This window comes from Papilio machaon, chromosome W (genome assembly GCF_912999745.1).
Source record: "Papilio machaon chromosome W, ilPapMach1.1, whole genome shotgun sequence".
Taxonomy (NCBI): domain Eukaryota; kingdom Metazoa; phylum Arthropoda; class Insecta; order Lepidoptera; family Papilionidae; genus Papilio; species Papilio machaon.
In genome coordinates, this window is record NC_060015.1 from 858946 (window position 1) to 879516 (window position 20571).

The 20571-nt window shown below is 46.8% G+C and overlaps 1 protein-coding gene across 1 annotated transcript; it reads right to left on the minus strand.

The window, feature by feature from the left end:
• Window positions 1-14655: 14655 nt before the first annotated feature.
• On the minus strand, window positions 14656-16872 carry LOC123723330. The gene has a single exon (XM_045685911.1). The coding sequence runs from the start codon at window positions 16870-16872 to the stop codon at window positions 14656-14658; it is 2217 nt and encodes a 738-aa protein (XP_045541867.1).
• Between the last annotated feature and the right edge of the window lie 3699 nt (window positions 16873-20571).

The following is a 20571-nucleotide window of genomic DNA, read 5'->3' on the forward strand; positions in this document are numbered from 1 at the left end:
TTTAAACGACCCACGCAAACTATGGAAAAATTTGTATAGGACGTACAAAACAAGTACGGATTATGATCTCCCACACCATCTTTGCGATCCCGATTTAATAAATGAACAGTTCCTTGACGTTCCCGGCAAATGTATTGCAGATTTATCACATATTTTACATTTTACTTGTAATCGCTTCAGTTCCAACGTTTTTAAGTTTAAATCAATATCCGAAGAAGATGTCATTAGTGTTATTAGAACAATAAAATCAAATTCTATAGGTGTTGATGGCATATCCCTAGACATGATACTGCTGACGTTACCGCAGACATTAAGTGTTATTACATATATAATAAACAAATCCCTACAGACAAGCACATTTCCCGGCATCTGGAAAATTGCAATAATTAAGCCGATCCCTAAAAAACCTCATCCCACGGTTATAAAAGATCTGCGGCCGATAAGTATCTTGCCTTTTTTATCAAAAATCCTGGAGAAGATAGTGTGCATACAAATAATAAAATACCTAGAATCTAACGATATTTTGCCAGGATTACAATCGGGATTTAGACAAGCTCGGAGTACAGCAACAGCTTTACTGAATGTTGTGGATGACGTTCTGGCTGCGCAGGACATGGGTAAGGGGACCATCCTTACCTTGCTTGATTATTCCCGTGCATTTGATAGTATTAATATTACTTTACTTTTATCTAAGCTTGCTTACTACGGGTTTGATAGTTCAGTCGTCAGATGGTTTGCCAGCTACCTATCTAAGCGGTCTCAGTTTGTCAAGATAACTCTGGCTGACGGTAATAACCTAGAATCGACTCTAAAATCTGTTAACCGGGGTGTCCCGCAAGGCTCTATACTTGGTCCTATCCTGTTTATAATATACACCGCCGATTTAATTACTAACATAAAATTTTGTAAGTATCATTTGTACGCGGATGATTTTCAACTATACATCTCATTCAAACCGACCGAAAGTCACTCAGCTATATCTCAACTTAATGATGATCTCAACAGCGTAGTTCAATGGTCGGAAGCAAATTATTTAGTTTTAAACCCGGAGAAGTCTAAATTTTTAGTACTAGGAACGAAATCTCAAATAACTAAAATTGTATCTAGTGGTCCCTCCATATTTGTTCGTGGTAAAAACATTGAGCGGGTAACACAAGCACGCAATCTTGGTTTATTGTTAGATGGGGACCTTCGTTTCCAAGATCACATCTCTAACACCGTACGGAATTGTTTTTTTAGATTAAAGACTTTGTATCACATTCGCAACTATCTAAGCGTAAAACTGCGTATTCGGGTGTGTGATGCATTAGTGCTATCAAAATTACACTACGGTGATGCAGTCTACGGGGAGTGCCTACTAATTCGCACTCAAAAACTCATTCAACGAGTTCAGAATGCCTGTGCACGATTCTGTTTTCAGATTCCTCGAAGATCACACGTAACACCTTACCTGAATAACGCTAACTGGCTTAAAATGAAAGCAGCTCGACAACTTCACTTTGCCACCCTTCTCTTCGGTATTATTAGATCACGTAAACCCCTATATTTGTTCGACAAACTTCAGTTCTCCAAACGGCATGAGAGAACCATTTGTGAACGTCTACTCTGTCCTAAGCACCATTCGGCAGCATTCCGAGGCAGTTTTTGTTACAACGCTGCAAAATGTTGGAACAACATACCACCTCCTCTGAGGTGTTTTAAATCTAAATTTACCTTTAAAAAAAGATATAAAAACCTTCTAATTGATAATCAAAAAACCTAGATATTGCTGTGTCAAATTGTTTCGGCATCTCGGAGTTGCCTGTATATTAGTAGTTTTTATACCTTTGTTTGATTTGTGTTGTTTTTTTTCTTTTATTACTATTTTTTTATTATTTTATATAACGATCATAATTGTTGATTTTTTTTTTGTTCTCTTTTAGGTCTGTATGTTACATTTGTTAGTTGTAATTTTTGTCATAAGTTTAAGTCTCACGGTTGACTGAGCATTTATTCTAAATATTTATTTATAGTTTTTCTTTTATATTGTTTACTGTACTCATTTTTTAGGGTTCATTGAAAATCGGCGCTGCGGTACCCGCCGCAGCACATGTCGAATGAACACCTTTTCTTCTGAATAAATGTATTTCTTTCTTTCTTTCTTTCTTTCAAATAGTAACAGATACATGTAAATACTGCACAAAAGTTTTGATTGTTTTCTTTTAAATTTTGTATTGTGTATTGTACAGGCAGTAGTACATCGGCCCAATCGTCTAAGTTTTATTTGAATTTAAAATATAACTAAACTATAGATAGGTTTAGCGTTCGTCCGTGATTTCGTAAGCGGGGAAAAAATATAGCCTAGGTTCTATTGATAATCTCGACAAATTCGGTCCATGCGATTCGGAGATTATTCATATGGCCATTTGCCTGATTGTCCCTTATAATATTAACAAAAATTAACTTTAACTGTCAACTTTAACTTGCGTAAAATTTTCATTAATTAAAGGCTTTAACGATTAACGAAGTTACATTTTTATTTAACGAATTAAAGATTAATGAAGTTAACTTTTGTTTAACTGTGCCCACCTGTGACCAGCGTTCGGAACCGTACGATAATTATCGTACACATACGATAATTTTGTGCCTACATACGATGTACGATAGCATATTATTATCGTACGCAGATTGTACGATAATTTCTATGATGATGCAAAATTTGAGAATTTATATTATTTCACTCATGCGTTGATAGTCTAAACCGCAGTAGCATGATTTTATTTTGTCCAATAAAATCTTGAGAAAATACCGGGAAATACAAGTTCTTTATTCCTATTGGTCCTTACGATCCGCTCTACTAAGTTTCACCACTGCCAATACTGTAACTTTATCCAGCGCCTGCTGTACACGCTTTCTTATTGGTTAGTATAGCATCTATCAATGCGAACAAGAGAATATAAGTTCGATATTTCGATTATGTTCACACTTCATATATATCGTATATTTTGTGTAGAAATTTTTCTATTCACCACCCATTCATATCCATTTCTTCTTTATAAATACAAAATTTTGACGTGTTTCATACCCAACTTGCATGAGAACAGTGAAATTTTGTCTAAGTGAATTTTAAGTTTGGCGCGTTTATTGAACTTAAAGTGGAAAGGGAATCAGTTCAGGTCTGTACCACGTGTAAAACATTTGGGTTTCAGTGTTCTGTTGATTTGACAGCGGTGGTTTAAAAAAGATAAACTATAAAGTACTTGCATGCATATCAATATTACAATTTATATGATTAATTTATCTATAATAGACATTATCCTAAAAAATACGATAATTTCGATCCATGTACGATAATTTTACGCCCCTGGTACGATAGTCAGTCCACTTCAAGTTGCTAACGCTGCCTGTGACCAGGACCATAACAGGTTCACAAATTATTAACATCCTGAAGGAACTCTTTAGTCGACTGGGCTATCCACATTCAATTACTGCAGATAATGGACAGCAGTTTGTAAATGAAGAGTTTAAAACTTTTTGTTAAGATTGCAACATTAAACTTTTAGTACTGTTCCATATTGGCCGCAAACGAATGGGGAAGTTGAGCTTCAAAATAAAGATATCTTAAAGTGCCTTAGAATAAGTGCAAGCGAAAAAAGAAACACGAATATAAGAGAAACATTATATTAGTATTTTATGATGTAGAACTGTACTCCTCACTCAGTAACAGGAAAGACCCCTTCAGAACTTTTCTTTAAACGAAAGAATAGGGATAAGATTCGATGCTACATGATATTATTATTATTATTATTCGGGTTAGTTTCGACATACAACATTTTTCAATTATTTAATTCAATACTTAATTTTGACATTAAGCTTAAGTGTTGTTGATACGCCGGCTTGATAATACATCATGGCGTCGGCCGGAACGCTGAGTGATTAGTGAATTGATACATACTTAAACCAATGATCTTATGACTTATGATAACATTGATACTTAGTAAAGCAACAACTGCAATTTAAAAAAAAAAAAAAGGAAATGGATTAGCTAAGTGTGCATTTGAATCACACATAACTATCGTGATTAAATAGTAAATACTTTATTGGCATAGCCGTTTGGTTTATATGAAATTTATGCATAATAATGCATATTATTATGCAAAATAATGAAAAAAAATTTTAGATTTCAACTTAATTTAAGGTTAATCTTTAATACTTTTCTTCGTACTATTCATGGCGATCATAGTATATCTTCGAGGGGAAGTTCATTGCAGCCACTGATAGTGACAATGACTCACACTTTTGTTGTTTTGTTTTGTATTTTCTGTACTACAAAATATATCTAAATTATACGTAAAATGTTAGCAACAAGACCTACCGTTCTCCTATATCAGTTGTTAATTATTGCAGATATCCAATAAGTTGGTTGTACAGTCACATGCAAGGAAATGTAAACATTGTTCTTGTTATGACGACATGACTTCTGATGGCGTTGTTCGATGAGTACATCATTTAATCAGATGATGTAAATTTCTTTTAATTTAATTAATTTTTATGACTACCATTAGGTTTAGGTTTAAAGATCTTTATTTCCCAAAAAAAAAAAAAACACAATGCTTCACTTACAATGAAAAAAAAAAAAGGAGTAGATATGTTCGGAACCGTACTGCCGTGCGTAAACAACTTCTGTAAATCCGTGCTCGTAATTTTATTTTTAAAAATAGTTATGAGTAATTGCACTTATCTAAAGTAATAGTTATAGTTTTTCTGTGCGTTATAAGGAAGGTGTAAGTTTAAAATGTTTGCTATAAACAAATGTTTTGTGAAGTTTTTGAATGTTATTAAACTATGCTGAACAATTATTGATATACCCGAAAAATAAATATGTATATCATACAGGCTTGCGGGTTAATACGTAATATAGATACAGAATACATGATCAATATAAAGCAAAATAAACCTTAACACAACTATAGAAGAGAATTTAACTTGACAGAAATGACAAAGTTATATATGTAGAAAATATTGAGAGATTATTACAGTTCAGCGATAATATATGATTTAAGTTTATTTTTGAAATCATTAATACTGTTACAATTCTTTATCTCGTCTGACAGTTGTTAAACATTTGAACGCCTTCGAACGAAATAGTTTTATTCCATAGATAGTTCGCGGAGTAATAGATTTTAATTTGTGTTTGTTACGTAAGTTATGTTTGTTATGTCTTTTTTCGAGTTTAATGTTAGGCTTAATGTTTTTATTTGTTATGTTCATTATGAGAGTACAAGTCTTAAATTTAAACATTTGAGTGACATTAAGTAATTTTGTTTGTTATAAAGTTCATTAGTTGGAGTTCGGTAATCAAAAAAAAAATTAAATTGGTGGTAACGATTTTCAGTTAATATGAATACATTAAATTGGATTAATACAGTGTCAATGAACACAGAAAATTCCATTCAATTGGAATCGAGGTTACCATTAAATTGGAACACTTAGGTTACCATTAAATTGGAAACACTTAGGATACCATTAAATTGGAAACACTTAGGTTACCATTAAATTGGAAACACTTAGGTTACCATTAAATTGGAAACACTTAGGTTGCCATTAAATTGGAAACACTTAGGTTACCATTAAATTGGAAACACTTAGGATACCATTAAATTGGAAACACTTAGGTTACCATTAAATTGGAAACACTTAGGATACCATTAAATTGGAAACACTTAGGTTACCATTAAATTGGAAACACTTAGGATACCATTAAATTGGAAACACTCTGGCTACCATTAAATTGGAAACACTTAGGTCACCATTAAATTGGAAACACTCTGGCTACCATTAAATTGGAAACACTTCTATTGCTGACTACAGAGAATTCCATTCAATTGGAATTGTGGTTGCCCAAAGGACTCGAAATGGCCAGTCTACCTACGCCCGACAAATTAGAACTTGAAGGTGACACCACTTTTGTGGGCTAAGATGGAAAAATGGCAAAGATCTTATGCTTTCCTATTTATGTTAAAGAATTAGATAGGACAAACAAACTTGCAAGTACATTTATCTCTACGCCTCATGTAGTCAGAAAAACTACATGTCACGGTAAGGAATGAAGAAACTGGACAAATACTACGAAGGAACGTTATACATCTAAAAAGAGTGGAAGGAGAATGGAAATCTAATGGAAATTTAAATGAAGATACATCAAACATTAATGAATGAAACAATCTGGTTGGAAATTATTAATTTATAATTACAGTAAAAATATATATAAGATGTTGATTGAGTTGAAAATAATAATAAAATAAAACTTGTTAACAAGGAAGGGATGTAGTGTTTATGTCTATGGAATAGATACAATTCACTGTCTCATGTACCACACTGGAAGGCACAGCTGTCCCTGGGTAGTTGAGTGACGAACGCGGTACGAAGCGGACGTGCGCCTGCGCTCCAGTGTGGTAGTGGTGAGCCAGTGTCTGTCCTTAATCATCTTTAGGGACCCTATGGTCCTACACTATGTATATAATTGTGACTATATACATACTACGATACATATATATATTCCTACATTAACTATCATCAATATGTTACCCCCATGCAAATAAACAGCATTGATCTTGTCTCGTATTACATTGAAAAAGAAAAATAATATCTAGAAATTATCTACACTGAATTATATGTGAAAATACATAAATCTTAACGAGATTTACTTCTACAAAGTTTTTTTTTAAATTATAATACAATAGAAAATTGGTGCCCTACAAAAATGTCTAATAAGAAAATTAGACAACATCATTGATTCAAGGAAATTATCACAATTAAAATAAATGCAGCATTGTTTTGTAAATTTTATACTAAAAGTATTGTTTTTTTTCACATTTAATATTACAATACATTTTGTAATATATTTGACTAAAAAGTAAGGTTAATTAATTTATTTTAATGCATATAATCATAGATGTAAAAAGTTGCAAGTGGGAATATTCAATGAGTTTATTAATTTTTAATCTATTTTTTACAAATGTCAAACCGCCTACTGTCAACTGACAACTGTAAAAATTATTATATACTGTCAAGTTACAATAAAAAAGGGAAGCTAAATTTTGTTTCTATTCCCAAGTTCTAAGAGAATCAGTTTTTACATGGTCCAAACGAGCCAGGATATCATACAGTCCATTGCAAAGTTCACCTGTCACAAGAAAATCACAAAAAATTCAAAGAAAAGCAAAACAAATATCTGAAGGTCATCCAAGCACAAAGGCATAATTACTTTGAAGGTTAATCAAGGTCATCGTTCAAATATTAATTCAGTTTGTGTTCAGTGTGTGTAGAAAGGTGTTGTTGAACAGTTTAAGAATCAGAATCCAGTGAATAAACTAATTTTAATTTGCACACAATTTAAAACTTTCTTTGCTAATGGTGTGCACTTATAAACATTGTTTTTTATGTTAAATTTTTGATTGTGTGCACTACAATTGGTTGATTAAAATGTTGTGTAATAAGAAAGGGTTGAAATATACATTATTGACGGTCGAGTTGGCGATTTTAGCTTTTATGGCGAACACAATTATATCTAAGGACTTACTACCCAAAGTTAAAAGTTGCGGAGACTGGTAGTTTTTAATAAATAAAATCGTACTTAGGTTAGTTATTTTCACTACTTTTGACGTAACTTTGACAGTTTTATTTTATAAGTGGTCAAAGGTTTTTATTTTATACAGCCATAAGTCATGTATGCTACTAAAATAAATTAAAAAAAAATAACAAAAAAAAAACATATGAAATAGGCAGAATTTGATTCCCTAACAAAAGAAATTTGCAACGTCTCCGGCGCTATGGGATGAGCAGCCCCTCCGCCCTAGCGTAACAAGGCGCGGGGGGCCTGTGCGAGCCGTAGCGGCTGAGGCTGGTCGCCGAAGGCGACCAAAAAGCCTCGGCTGCGGAGGCGAGAAACAGACATCCGTTGCATCACTAGTATAAACTGCAGTTCAACAAACAAGCAATTATTGAAAAGGGTTGTATAAATTTTAAAAAATCACCCAAAGAACGCATAACCTATTCCTATCTTATAACAAGGTTAGAGTCCCTAGAGAAGACATGGGCAGAGTTTTTGTCTCATCATGACAAAATAATCCAACAAGTTACTCCGACAAATAAAGGTGACACTTATTTCACCGATGACACCTACTATGTGGTTGAAGAGTCATATCTTATTTACAAAACAGAACTGAAGGAAGGTTTAGAGAAAATTATTACAAGCAGTAAGTGTAGCGAGGCTATGTCTATGCAACAAGCAAAACCTACTCATGAGGGTGTTAAATTGCCAAAAATTTCTATTCCCAAGTTCTCAGGCAATTATGCTGAATGGCCAACATTTAAAGATTTGTTTTCTTCTCTTATACATAAGAATCAAAGTTTAGATAATGTACAGAGAATGCACTTCCTGAAAGGATTATTGTTAGGTGAGGCGGAACAACTTGTTCGACACATACCTGTAACTTCAACCAGTTATGAAGAATGTTGGTCTGTGTTGAAGGCTAGGTATGATAATAAGAGGTTTCTGTCAAACTGTTTGTTACGACGTTTATTGAATCAAGGAAATGTATCAGAAAGCGCTATTTCTATAAAAGGACTTTTAGATACTACTATGGAATGTTTAAACGGTCTATCTAAAAAATCTTGGAATTGACATTAGTACATGGGATATTTTGATTATCTTTATAATGAGTGCGAAATTAGATCCTGAATCTCGTAAGCAATGGGAAACACAAATAAGTTCAAAGGAGGAACTTCCCATGCTGTCGCAATTCAAAGATTTTCTAGAAGCCCGTTTCAAAGCGCTTGAATTTTTGAATGTAAGGCTAGCCAACCCTAAGCAATCTGTTAATTTGAATAAGCCAAGGGTACATCATGTCGTGAATCCCGACGCAAATAGTAACGTAAATTGTGCATTTTGTAAAGGTAATCATAAAATTGCTAATTTTAAACAATTTTCAAAGGAGAGCCATAACACGCGTCAAAATTTCATTCAAACGTCAGGATTATGTTTCAATTGTTTTGGTCCCAACCATCCAGTTAAATTTTGTCATCAAACCTCTTCCTGTCGCATATGCCACCGAAAACATCATTCTTTATTGCATCCTAAAGTTGTCTCAAGCCCAACTGTTAGCACTGACAATGCAACAGTTAATGATGTTAAGTCAGCAGTGTCTTCTGTTCAGGCATCATTATCGGAATGTCAAGATCAATCAACTCAAAGTTTAGCTTCCCATTTTTCTAAAGCAGAGCATTCAGTAATGACTCAAGTTTTGTTGGCTACTGCTCTTGTCAAGGCACAGACAAGACAAGGCTCAACACAGCTGCTAAGAGTGTTATTGGATCAAGGATCCCAGGCATCATTCATAACACATTCAGCAGTTCAACTTCTTGGTCTTAAAAGAACGCCCACTCGATCGGTGATTTCAGGTATTGGTGGTGAGAGAGGCGTGTTAGCCTCAGAGCATACAGTCAATGTGACTATTCACTCCCATCTAGATTCGGATTTCAGCCTTCAAATCAACGCTTATGTTTTAAGCAACATAACGTCTTTATTGCCATCAGTGGAGGTAGTACCGTGCAAATGGCCTGAGTTAGAAGGCATTTCTTTAGCAGATCCAGAGTTCCACACGCCAAACAGGATAGATATCCTGCTTGGTGCCGACGCCTACGCTCAGGTGTTGAGAGAAGGCTTGGTAAAGGGTCCTGGTGGACCAATAGCTCAAAATACAGCACTAGGTTGGATTTTATCAGGCATTATTTATTATTATTTATTAAACAGTGGTAGACACCAGCAACAACAACATCAGTTGCACGAATTGGCCGGCTCGCCCGGTGAAATACCACGACCACACAGAAGACAGGCGTGAAGTGGCAGCAATTCTGCGTTTCGTCTGATGAGTGTGGTGCCGGAGGCCTAACACCCCCCCCCCCCCTTAATACAGCATGGCAGTGGGATCGAAAGAGGAAATACCCCAGGGGGGTACCAATACCCCTGGTATTGCAGAATCCCCCTCCGCGCGCTTACGCTTGAACTCCCGCTCGGAGTCTGGGGGTAAGCGCGTGGGTCACCCCGCGTATTCTGGGGGGGGGCACCATTCCGCTCGCTTGTAAAGGTCGGGGCAAACGAAGCAAGGCACTTTCAGCTCCCCCTGCCACCTACGCCGTGGACCTCTGCAATATCAGAGGGCTCCATTCCAACTTGGAGGCCGTCCACTACCATCTCCGGACGGCCAAGCCGGCCTTGCTTTTTCTAACCGAGACGCAGATATCCTCTCCGGCGGACACCTCGTATCTGTCCTGCCCCGGATACAAATTAGAACAATCCTTTTTGAACCGGGCTGGGGTATGCGTGTACGTCAGAGAGGATATCTGTTCTCGTCGCCTCAGCCTTCTTGAAGGTAGGGACCTATCTCTTTTGTGGCTGCGCGTAGATGGCGATGACCATCCGCGGGTCTATGCGTGCCTTTATAGGTCCCATAGCGGTAATGCCGAAACAGACCGACTCATAGAGCAAGTCCAAACGGCTACAGATTCCGTTCTGGCACAGATCCCTTCCGCTGAAATCGTGGTACTAGGCGACTTCAACGCCCACCATGCCGATTGGCTTGGCTCTCGTACCACCGATCATGCGGGGAGATCTGTCCACGACTTTGCCTTGTCTTATGATCTGACGCAGCTGGTCACCTCGCCCACGCGAATCCCAGATGTCGAAGATCATACACCTTCCCTGTTGGACCTTCTGCTGACCTCACATCCGGACAGCTATAAGGTTTCCGTTGAAGCCCCTTTAGGCTCGTCGGACCACTGCCTGATCCGGACCACAGTGCCCATCTCGCGTCGCCCACGGTTTAAACCGAATGGCTTTTGCCGAGTATGGCACTATAGGTCAGCAGACTGGGATGAGATGCGGTCCTTTTTTGCATCCTACCCATGGGAGAGAGTTTGCTTCAGGCTGGATGATCCCGACGCTGTTGCTGATTCTGTCGCTGATGTGGTGCTTCAGGGGATGGATCTTTTCATTCCGTCTTCAGTTGTGCCCATCGGGGGCAGTTCTCGGCTCTGGTTTGGTAAATCCTGCAAATTAGCTGCGCGCTACAAGCAGGATTGTTATCGAGCCTTTTTTTTTTTTTTTTTTTTTTTTTTTTTTTTTTTTTCGTTGGGAAATGTGTTAAGCATACCGCCCGCCCTTCGGGGGGGCGGGCGGTTATGTGAGGCTCCCCCGGCGCCAATAGGGGCGCCGGGTATACTCACCAAAACCCAACGGTGTTCCACCTTCTCCGCTTGTGATGGGGCCGTGGGAACGCAATAGCACACCACCACGGCCCCGTCTGCGGATTGCCCGCCACGTGGAGATGCGGCGGGCCCTGCTTCCGCGACGACGCCTTCATCAGAAGGCGCCGTCGACCTTCGCCGAGGACTCCCCGGAACACGTGGGGAGTCCTACAGCACGGGACCCTTGCGAGGCAGGCGGCGAACCCCGATTCGCCGCCCGCGGGTCCCTCACGGCGGCGCCCTGTCTAGCGCCACAAGGTGCGCCCGACGGCGCCGCCCCGGTCTCCTGCGGCGGATCGGGAGCGAGTCGACGGCGTCTTCCCGCGCCCGCTCCGCCGCTTCTTTCAGCGTCATAACCTCGACGCTGAAAGAGGAGACCGCCTTCCATACCTCCTCCCTGTCTGCCATAGCAGCTGCCATGACAGGCAGGGAGAGGTCCGTCCCAAGGACCGAGGACACGGCGACGCGCTGCTCCGCCCACGCTGGGCATGCCTCGCGCGTGTGTTGCGCCGTGTCCACCTCTTCGGTGCCGCAGTGGTGGCAGTCCGCGGTGGGCTCCCTTTTCACCACCCCACACAGATACGCCCCGAAGCATCCGTGCCCGGTGAGCATCTGAGTGAGGTGGTAGTTGGGGGCCCTGTGGCGGCACTCCACCCACTCCCGCAGGATGGGCCGGATCGCCGCCACCAACTGCCGGCTCGGTCCCGGGGACTCCAGCTCCTCCGCCCACTTCCGGAAGAGGTCGTCGCGGGCCTCCTCCCTCCACTGCTTGACCTCCGACGGATGCGGGCGGAGGTCACTCTCCTTCAATCGCCGATAGACCGCCGCGAGGACCTCGGCCTCGAGCGCCCACGGCGGGCTACCGGCGATCAGGCACGCCGCCTCGTAAGACGCCGTACGGTACGCCCGAGCCACTCTCAGCGCCATCACCCGCTGCGGACGTCGCAGCAGGATGCGGTTACGGGCGCTGAGGGATTCCGACCATATGGGCGCCCCGTACAGCGCCATCGACTTCACCACCCCCATATAGAGGCGGCGGCATGCCCCTCCAGGGCCGCCCAGGTTTGGAAGGACCCTTCCGAGAGCACCTGCGGCGGCTACCAGTTTCGGAGCCAAGCGCCGGAAGTGCTCCCGGAAGGCCCACCGACCATCGAGGATGAGTCCTAGGTACTTCATGGTACCTGCGATGGCGATGGGTGTCCCGGCCACCGTTATTTGGGAGCCTCGAGGCGGCCCACGTCGATGCCCATGGAATGCCAGGGCCTCAGACTTGTTGAGCGCCACCTCGAGCCCCAGCCTCCGAATTCGGTGGACCACCTGGGCGACCCCCGCTGTAGCGCGAACCATCGCCTCGCGGTGTGTGCTGCCACGGGCAGTCACGAGGGTGTCGTCGGCGTAGCATATCAGGCCGACCCCCCGCAACATGTCACCGCGCAGCACCCAGTCGTAACCGATGTTCCACAGGAACGGTCCTAAGACCGATCCCTGTGGAACACCGCACGACATGGCCCGTCGGGCCCAGCCGTCTCTTGTGGGGTACACCACAGCCCTTCCGATAAAATAGTCCCGGATCAGCCTTTGCAGGTGACCCGGAACACGGAAGTGCTGTAGTGCCTCCATCACCGCCGTCCAAGGCAGCGTGTTGAAGGCGTTTGAAATATCCAACGACACAGCCACCAACACGCCGCCCTGTGCGACTACCTCCTCGGCTAGGCCCTTGAGTCGGGACACCGCGTCGATGGTCGACCGGCCACAGCGGAAACCAAACTGCGCGTCACTCAGATTTATGTGCTCGGCGAGACGAGCAACGAGCACGCGCTCGAAGAGTTTACTCGGCTCGCCGAGCAACACAATCGGCCGATACGCCGATGCCTGGTCGGGCGGGCGGTCGTCCTTCTTTAGAAGGACGAGCCTACCTTCTTTCCACGAGCTGGGGAACCGGCCCTTCTCCAGGCATCTGGTGAAAAGGGCCCTAATCCGCCCCCCGAGCTCGGGAAGCGCCAGGTATAGTACCCGGCCAGGCACACCGTCCATCCCGGGGGCGGTCTTCTTGAGGCGGAGCTTTACGGCGGCGTCCATCACCTCCTGCTCGGACACCGGCTCCACCTCATCGTTGACCGCCTCTCCTTCCTCCTCCGCCGGCAAGGCAGACCCTACCCGGTGCGGGAAGAGAGCCCCGACCACTTCCTCCGCCAACTGTGGCTCCATAGTAGTTGTTATGGGTGGAGCCCAGGGTCGAAGCTTCTTCCGCACCGCTCGGTACGGTCTGCCCCACGGGTCCTCCTCCAGCGTTTGGAGCCACTCCTCCCACGCTCCCTGCTTGGCCTTCGCAATGGCGACCTGGAGAGCGAGGCAGTCGGCTCTGTACGCCTGGTACAGCTCCTCCTCCATACTCTGATCCCGGACTCGACGCCTTCGGCAGCGAGTGTACCGGCGGCGCGACGCCACACACGCCCGTCGTAACTCGCGCAGCTCTGGGCGCCACCAGTACACTCGCCGGCGCGGACGGAACGGTTGGGCCCTCGGCATAGACGAGTCGCAGACGTTGGCCAGCAACTCGCCCAGCCGGTCCGCTTCCGCGTCCACGTTCTCGGCGGAATCGACGGGATCAGAGTCGGCTGTCCAGCTTGCGACTATGGCCGCCTCCTTTGCCATCTCTCGATCCAGGCGCCCTAGCACCCAGCGCGGGCCATCCCCGGCCGAGGTGCGTGGCGAGTTTGTCGTGGCCGAGGCGGAAGTGGAGAGGTCGAATCGAATATAACGATGATCCGACAACGTCTCCACACCCACCTCTACCTTCCATCCACAGATTTTGGGCACCAAGACCGGGGATGCGAAGGAGAGGTCCACGATGGACCCCCCCTGTTGGCGCACGCAGGTCAGCTCCCTTCCTCTATTGAGGAGCATCAGCCCCGACGCGGCCGCCCAGTCCTCCAGCTCTTCCCCCCTCGGGTTCGTCGCGGGGGATCCCCAAGCCGTTGATTTGGCGTTGAAGTCCCCCGCGACGATCACGGGGAGGTGGGAGACCCGCGCCGTGAGCGCCTGCACCTCTGCGAGGGCGCGCTCGAAGTCGGCGAGGGGCCAGCTGGGAGGGAAGTATACCCCCACTATGGCCACTCCCCCGACGACCACGAGCACGCTTCCCGTGCCTCTCGCTACCTTCCGGAGAGGGGGGGAGCCGCCGCGAGCCGGAGCGGAGATGGCCACCAGGTTGCCGACATCACCCGCCCAGTCGTCCCGAGAGGGGATGACGTACGGGTCGGCAACCACCACTACATTTATCAACCACTGCGCCATGGTTTGGGCCAGCAGGTCCTGAGCTCGGGCGCAGTGGTTGATGTTACATTGTAGGAGTCGGATGGTGTCCATTTACGAACTGGTGTCCATCCGCTCCACTCCGGCCTTCTTGGCCTTGCGCCGAGGCCATCGCTTAGGCGCACCTCTCTCTTTGCGCGCCGACTTCTGTCCGGCGGTGACGCAGCCGTCGCCGCCGATCGAGTGGCCCGCCGGTTTGCCCGCCGCCTCACAGACGGGGCAGTTCGGGTCTGCCGAACAGTCTCGCGCCCGGTGATCCGGCTTTCCGCAGCGGAAACACAGCTTGCTGCGGTCCACCTCACACTGGCACTTGGCACCCATGTGCCCCGTCTCGAGGCAGCGGAAGCACCGCGTCGGCCGCGGGGCGAGCAGCACCACTCTGGCCGAGGTCCAGCCGACCCTCATGCGACCAGCGTCGGTCACCTTTTTGGCGGCCGCCACCGGCACGCTCAGCCAGAGGGAGCCATCCCCCCTCGGGCCGAAGGCGAGCTTGCCCGACCTTATAGAGTCGGCCGCGCAGCCTCCCTCTCTGGCCACTGACTCCACGACCTCGGCCGCGGTGACAGAGTCGTCGAGGCCAGTGATGCGCACTTCTGCGCATTTCACCGGCCGGCCGATCCTGACCTTCTCCGGGCCGAGCACCTCCCTGAGCTTAGCGGCCAGAGAGTCGGCCTTTTCCGGGGCTGCATCGCCCCCCACCTCTAACATTCGGGCGCCCGTGGCCGCCCTGCGGAACTTAACGTCAGCGATGCCGAGTTCCGCGAGGTTTATGCGGCTCTTCGCCTCGGCTAAGACCGTGGCATACGTGGTGCCACTCTCCTCTGCTCCCGGAGCGAGAGTGAGGGTGACCGCCGAGGTCTTTGGGGCCCGTAATTTGGCCTTCGGTCTTTCGGGGGGGCGAGTCTTGTCCGGCCCCTTGGACGCCTTCTTGGCCGCTTTCTTAGCCCCGCGGGACACTACCGTAGTCCACGGGGCTTCGGCGGGCGTAGGGGCAGACTTGTCCCTTGACTGTGCGGCCTCTTTAGCGGCCAGGCTCGGCTGCTTCTTCTTCTTCTTCTTCTTTTTCTTTTTGGGCGGAGCCTCGCCTGGGGCCGCCGCCGAAGTTGTCGCCCGATCCTGGGCCCCGGTGCCCGATGTTGTGGGCAGGGGCTCTTTCGTTGGTCCCTTCTTCGTCGCCCCCTTTTTCGCCTTATGGAGCGAAGCGGGGGCGGCGACATCTTCCTCTCTCCTGTCCGCCGCCAGCGGGGGCCGGCGCCGCGGTTCGGGGAGGAGACGATCCTCTAGTCCTGCCAGCCTGGCGTTTAGTATGGTGCCAAACTTTTCCACGTTGGCACGCGATACTTCATCCAGCAGCTGCCGGATATCTGCTTCGCCAGGCTGGGCAGGTCGGCGCTTGTCGATGTCTTTGAGTTCGCGCCTTAGCTCCTCCATGTCTCTTTGGAGGCGCGCGTTTGCTGCTTCCAGCCGCGACACCTCCTCCGACATCGTCCTCTCTCTTAGCTGAGAGACGGCGGCCTTGATGTTTGCCGCCGCCTCCTTCAGCGCTTTCACCAGTGTCCCTTTTATGTTGGTGGACTTGGTTGCCACGTCCAGTATCGTTTTGAGTGATGCCTCAACGCATTTGTTGAGGGCAACACTCGTCTGGTCCTCCTCGGTTTCCACCAGCGAGAGGTGAGCCGGGCCGGATGGTATAGAGGCCCTTGCCTCTCTCGCTGTGCGCAGCGCTGCGGCCACCTCGTCCTCGGCTGACTTCGTATTGAGGGGCCGGCCCCGTCCACGTTTTGATTTATGGGCCGCCCCCTTAGCGGGAGCAGCACCATTTGTCTCCTCCGGGTCAGAAGGGCCCCTTCCTCTTTTGAGGTAGGCCCTTCTGTTGGACTCTCCGGACACGACCGACATGTAGCTGGCGGCCGAAGAGTCCGAGTCAAAATCGGTATTGGACGCCGTAGCGCCCCTGTCCAATCCAAACGAGTCGCAGCGCGTCAGCATGACCCTCAGCGTGCGCCCGGTATCTACGAGAGATTCAAGCCACTGACCACTCCCACTCTGCGTCTGTGTGCTCGAGTCTCCGCTAATTTCCTCACTTAAATCTATGTTGTTTCCGCTTGCTTCAATATCCATTTCCGTTTCCAAGGTCGTTGTGAATCCATAGCACTCTTTGCCCCCCCCAGAATACGAGGGGCAGCCCGCGGCCGAGGCCGCGGGGAGGGATTCTCCTCCGGCAATGCCGGAGGTACCCTCCTGGGGTATGTCTGTTTTTAAGGTTGCCATTTCATACCGTTTTCCAGTGTTGTCGGACACCGGAAACCGCCTTTAATACGGGGTGTGGTCCCCATGACGCGCGGCCTACAAGGCCGCCATCCTCCGACCCCTCGGGGTCCACTGGTGTTCCCCGCGGGCCTGTCCGGTATGGGAGGCCCTGTCCGGCATAGCCCCGCGGGAAAACACCCCTCCACTCCGCACGGCGGCACCTCGGTGCACGTCGCGCCCAGCACCGCCCAGTGGGCGTGCTTGGACCCCGTCCAGGGCCTGCGCTAAACGCAGGACCCGGCAAGAGCCCCATAGTGTCCGCGGGCCTTCCCGGTATGGGTAGCCCTGTCCGGTTTAGCCCCGCAGACCCTATCTCCCTCCCGGCCAGTTGTTAGCCTCCCCACATAAGGTGGGGAGTTTCCAGGGTGCACCACGAGGAGGTCACCGGCCACCGCACCCCTGTTATCGAGCCTGGGCTAAGGCATCAGCAGCTAGGGATGTAAATACCAGCCAGTTAAAAAAGAAGTATAACTCTGCCTCCAGGTACTTCAAAAGAGTGATTGTCAAGGCAAAGTCCGAACACGTGGCCAGCATTGGTGAGAGGCTAGTGCACCTTCCTTCGGGAACTCGTGCTTTCTGGTCTCTTGCCAAGGCTGTGCAGGGGAACTTCTGTATGCCGTCCTTACCATCCCTGCGCAGGGGGGATGACTCGCTGGCTCACACCGCAAAAGAGAAAGCCGATCTTCTGGGCTCTCTTTTCGCGGCCAACTCGACTCTGGATGACAAAGGTAACTCGCCGCCGAAAATTCCATGCGGCGAGACCTCTATGTCCGAAATCCAGTTTATCCAGAGATCAGTGCGGAAATCGCTGCAATCTCTGGATATCCACAAGTCAAGTGGGCCTGACGGGATACCCCCCATCGTGCTTAAGACTTGCGCTCCTGAGTTGGCACCGGTTTTAACGCGCCTGTTCCGGTTCTCCTACTCCTTAGGCGTTGTCCCGAAATCATGGAAGACTGCCATAATCCACCCGATCCCAAAAAAAGGCGATGGCTCAGATCCGTCCAACTACAGGCCGATCGCCATTACCACCTTGTTCTCGAAGGTCATGGAAACGACCATCAATTGCCAACTTATGAGGTACCTAGAGGAGCATCAGCTGATTAGCGATCGTCAGTACGGTTTCCGACAACGTCGCTCAGCTGGTGATCTTCTTGCGTACCTCACGCATCGATGGTCGGAGGCAATCGAGGGCAAGGGGGAGGCCCTGGCGGTTAGTTTGGACGTGGCCAAAGCCTTTGATCGGGTGTGGCACAAAGCACTTCTTGCGAAGTTGCCTTCCTACGGGCTGCCCGAGAAACTATGCGCCTGGATTTCTAGCTTCTTGGAGGGTCGGAGCATCAAGGTCGTTGTTGACGGTGCGTGCTCTGACCCGAAACCAATCAACGCTGGTGTCCCACAGGGCTGTGTACTGTCGCCCACCTTGTTTCTTCTGCATATCAATGACATGCTGCAACTTAGCAACATTCATTGTTATGCAGACGATAGCACGTGTGACGCACTGTATACGCCCCGTGCCAATGTTTCTCGGGCTACTGCCGATGAGAACCGGACCAAACTTGTGTCTGAACTGGAGACCCTACTGGGTGAAGTTTCGGATTGGGGTCGACGAAATCTCGTTGAATTCAATCCCAAAAAGACACAAGTGTGCGCCATTACCGCTAAAAACAACCCTTTGTCGTAGATCTTCGTTTTGAGGGCACTCCCCTGGTTGCCTCAGCCAGTATCGGTATTCTCGGCGTTGACATATCGAGTGACGTTCAGTTTCGCGGTCACTTGGAAGACAAGGCCAAGCTGGCCTCCAAAAAGCTGGGTGTGCTCAGTAGGGCGAAGCAGTATTTCCAGCCGGGCCACCGCCTAAAACTATACAAGGCGCAAGTTCGGCCCCACATGGAATACTGCTCGCACCTCTGGGCGGGAGCACCTCAATACCAGCTTCTTCCATTTGACCGCATACAACGGAGAGCGACTCGAATCGTCAACGACCGAGCTCTTACCGATCGGCTTGATACTCTGGCCTTACGGAGGGACGTCAGTTCCCTCTGCATCTTTTATCGTTTGTACCACGGGGAGTGTTCCGAAGAACTGTTTGGAATTCCTGCCGCCGAGTTTCGTCATCGGACGACCCGACAGACCGCCAGGTACCATCCATACCATCTGGACGGCTGGCATTCCACAACAGTGCGGTTCTCGCGAAATTTCTTACCGCGCACGGCCGCATTGTGGAATGGTCTGTCCTCGGCGGTATTTCCAAACCACTACGACTTAGGGTCCTTCAAGAAGCGAGCGTATCACCATCTCAAAGGTCGGCAACGCATTTGCGATTCCCCTGGTATTGCAGATGTCTATGGGCGTCGATGAACACCTTGGTGTTCCCGCTGCTCGTTTGCCCCCTTCTCTTATAAAAAAAAGGCAAGATTTCATCAACTGGTGACAGCATCAGTTGCCATCACGCAGTTATTAGTTACCTAGACCAGGCAGACGAAAACGCACTACTGAAACAATTTTGGGAAATTGAATCAGTAATTCCTGGTACACAGAAAATCCTTTCTGAAGAAGAACTGCGTTGTGAAGAGTTTTATTCCCAAACGACTCGTCGAGATGAAGATGGTCGTTACGTTGTGAAGCTTCCATTCCGTGATGATGATCCAAAATGCCAGTATGGAAATACTAAGGCGCTGGCACTCAAGAGGTTTCTGCATCTGGAACAAAAATTCCAAAGAAATCCTGAAATAGCAAAGAGATATTCTGAGGTATTTCATGAATACGAGGGCCACACTGAAAGTTTTTAGAACTGGCCACTTTTTAAGAATATAATAAAAAAATAAGTTTAAATTTTGAAAATAGAACTCTGCTAATGTTATTGAGTACTAATTTCATTCGTTTGTCATTTGTTTTACGATTTGGCGGCAAATTGAAAGTTGTTGGTGTCAGGCCAGTAGGAATTTAACGCGAGAAAATTTTCGTACCATGATTTTGTATGACTTTCGGTGTCATTTAAGTCAACAAGAATGTTGTGACAGACTTCGATTGGCCTTTCACGATGAAGACCCGTCTCGGGCCATTGTTTATAACTGGTTTAATGAGTTTAAACGTGGTCGCACTAATTTCAACGATGCTCTGCGTCAAGGACGGCGTTCTACGGCGACGACTGAAGATAACATCAGTGTTGTGCGGTGTATGATAGAGACAGATCCAAGACTAACCTATCAACAGATTCGGACAAGCTTAGGCATCGGTATGACTCAAGTGCAAAAAATCCTCCACAAATATTTAGCCATTAGGAAGCTTTGTGCCCGGTGGGTACCCCATAATTTGACCGAGGCCCAAAAACTCCGTCGTGTTTATTGATGCCGTGAAATGATACAAATATTTAACGGAGGCGACTCAAAAGCTGTGTTCGACATGCTTATGGGTGACGAAAGCTGGATTTATTGCTATTATCCGGAAACCAAAAGACAATCTGCTCGGTGGTTGTTTCTTTCCGAGGAGTTGCCAACTAAATTAAAGAGAGGTCGAAGTGCAGGAAAAAAGATGGTGGCCTCATTCTTCGGAAGGACCGGTGATCATGCGACAATTATTTTAGAAGATCAAAATTTACTTAGTGCAGAGTGGTATACTAACAAATGTTTGCCACTTGTCTTGGAAAAAGATCGAGAG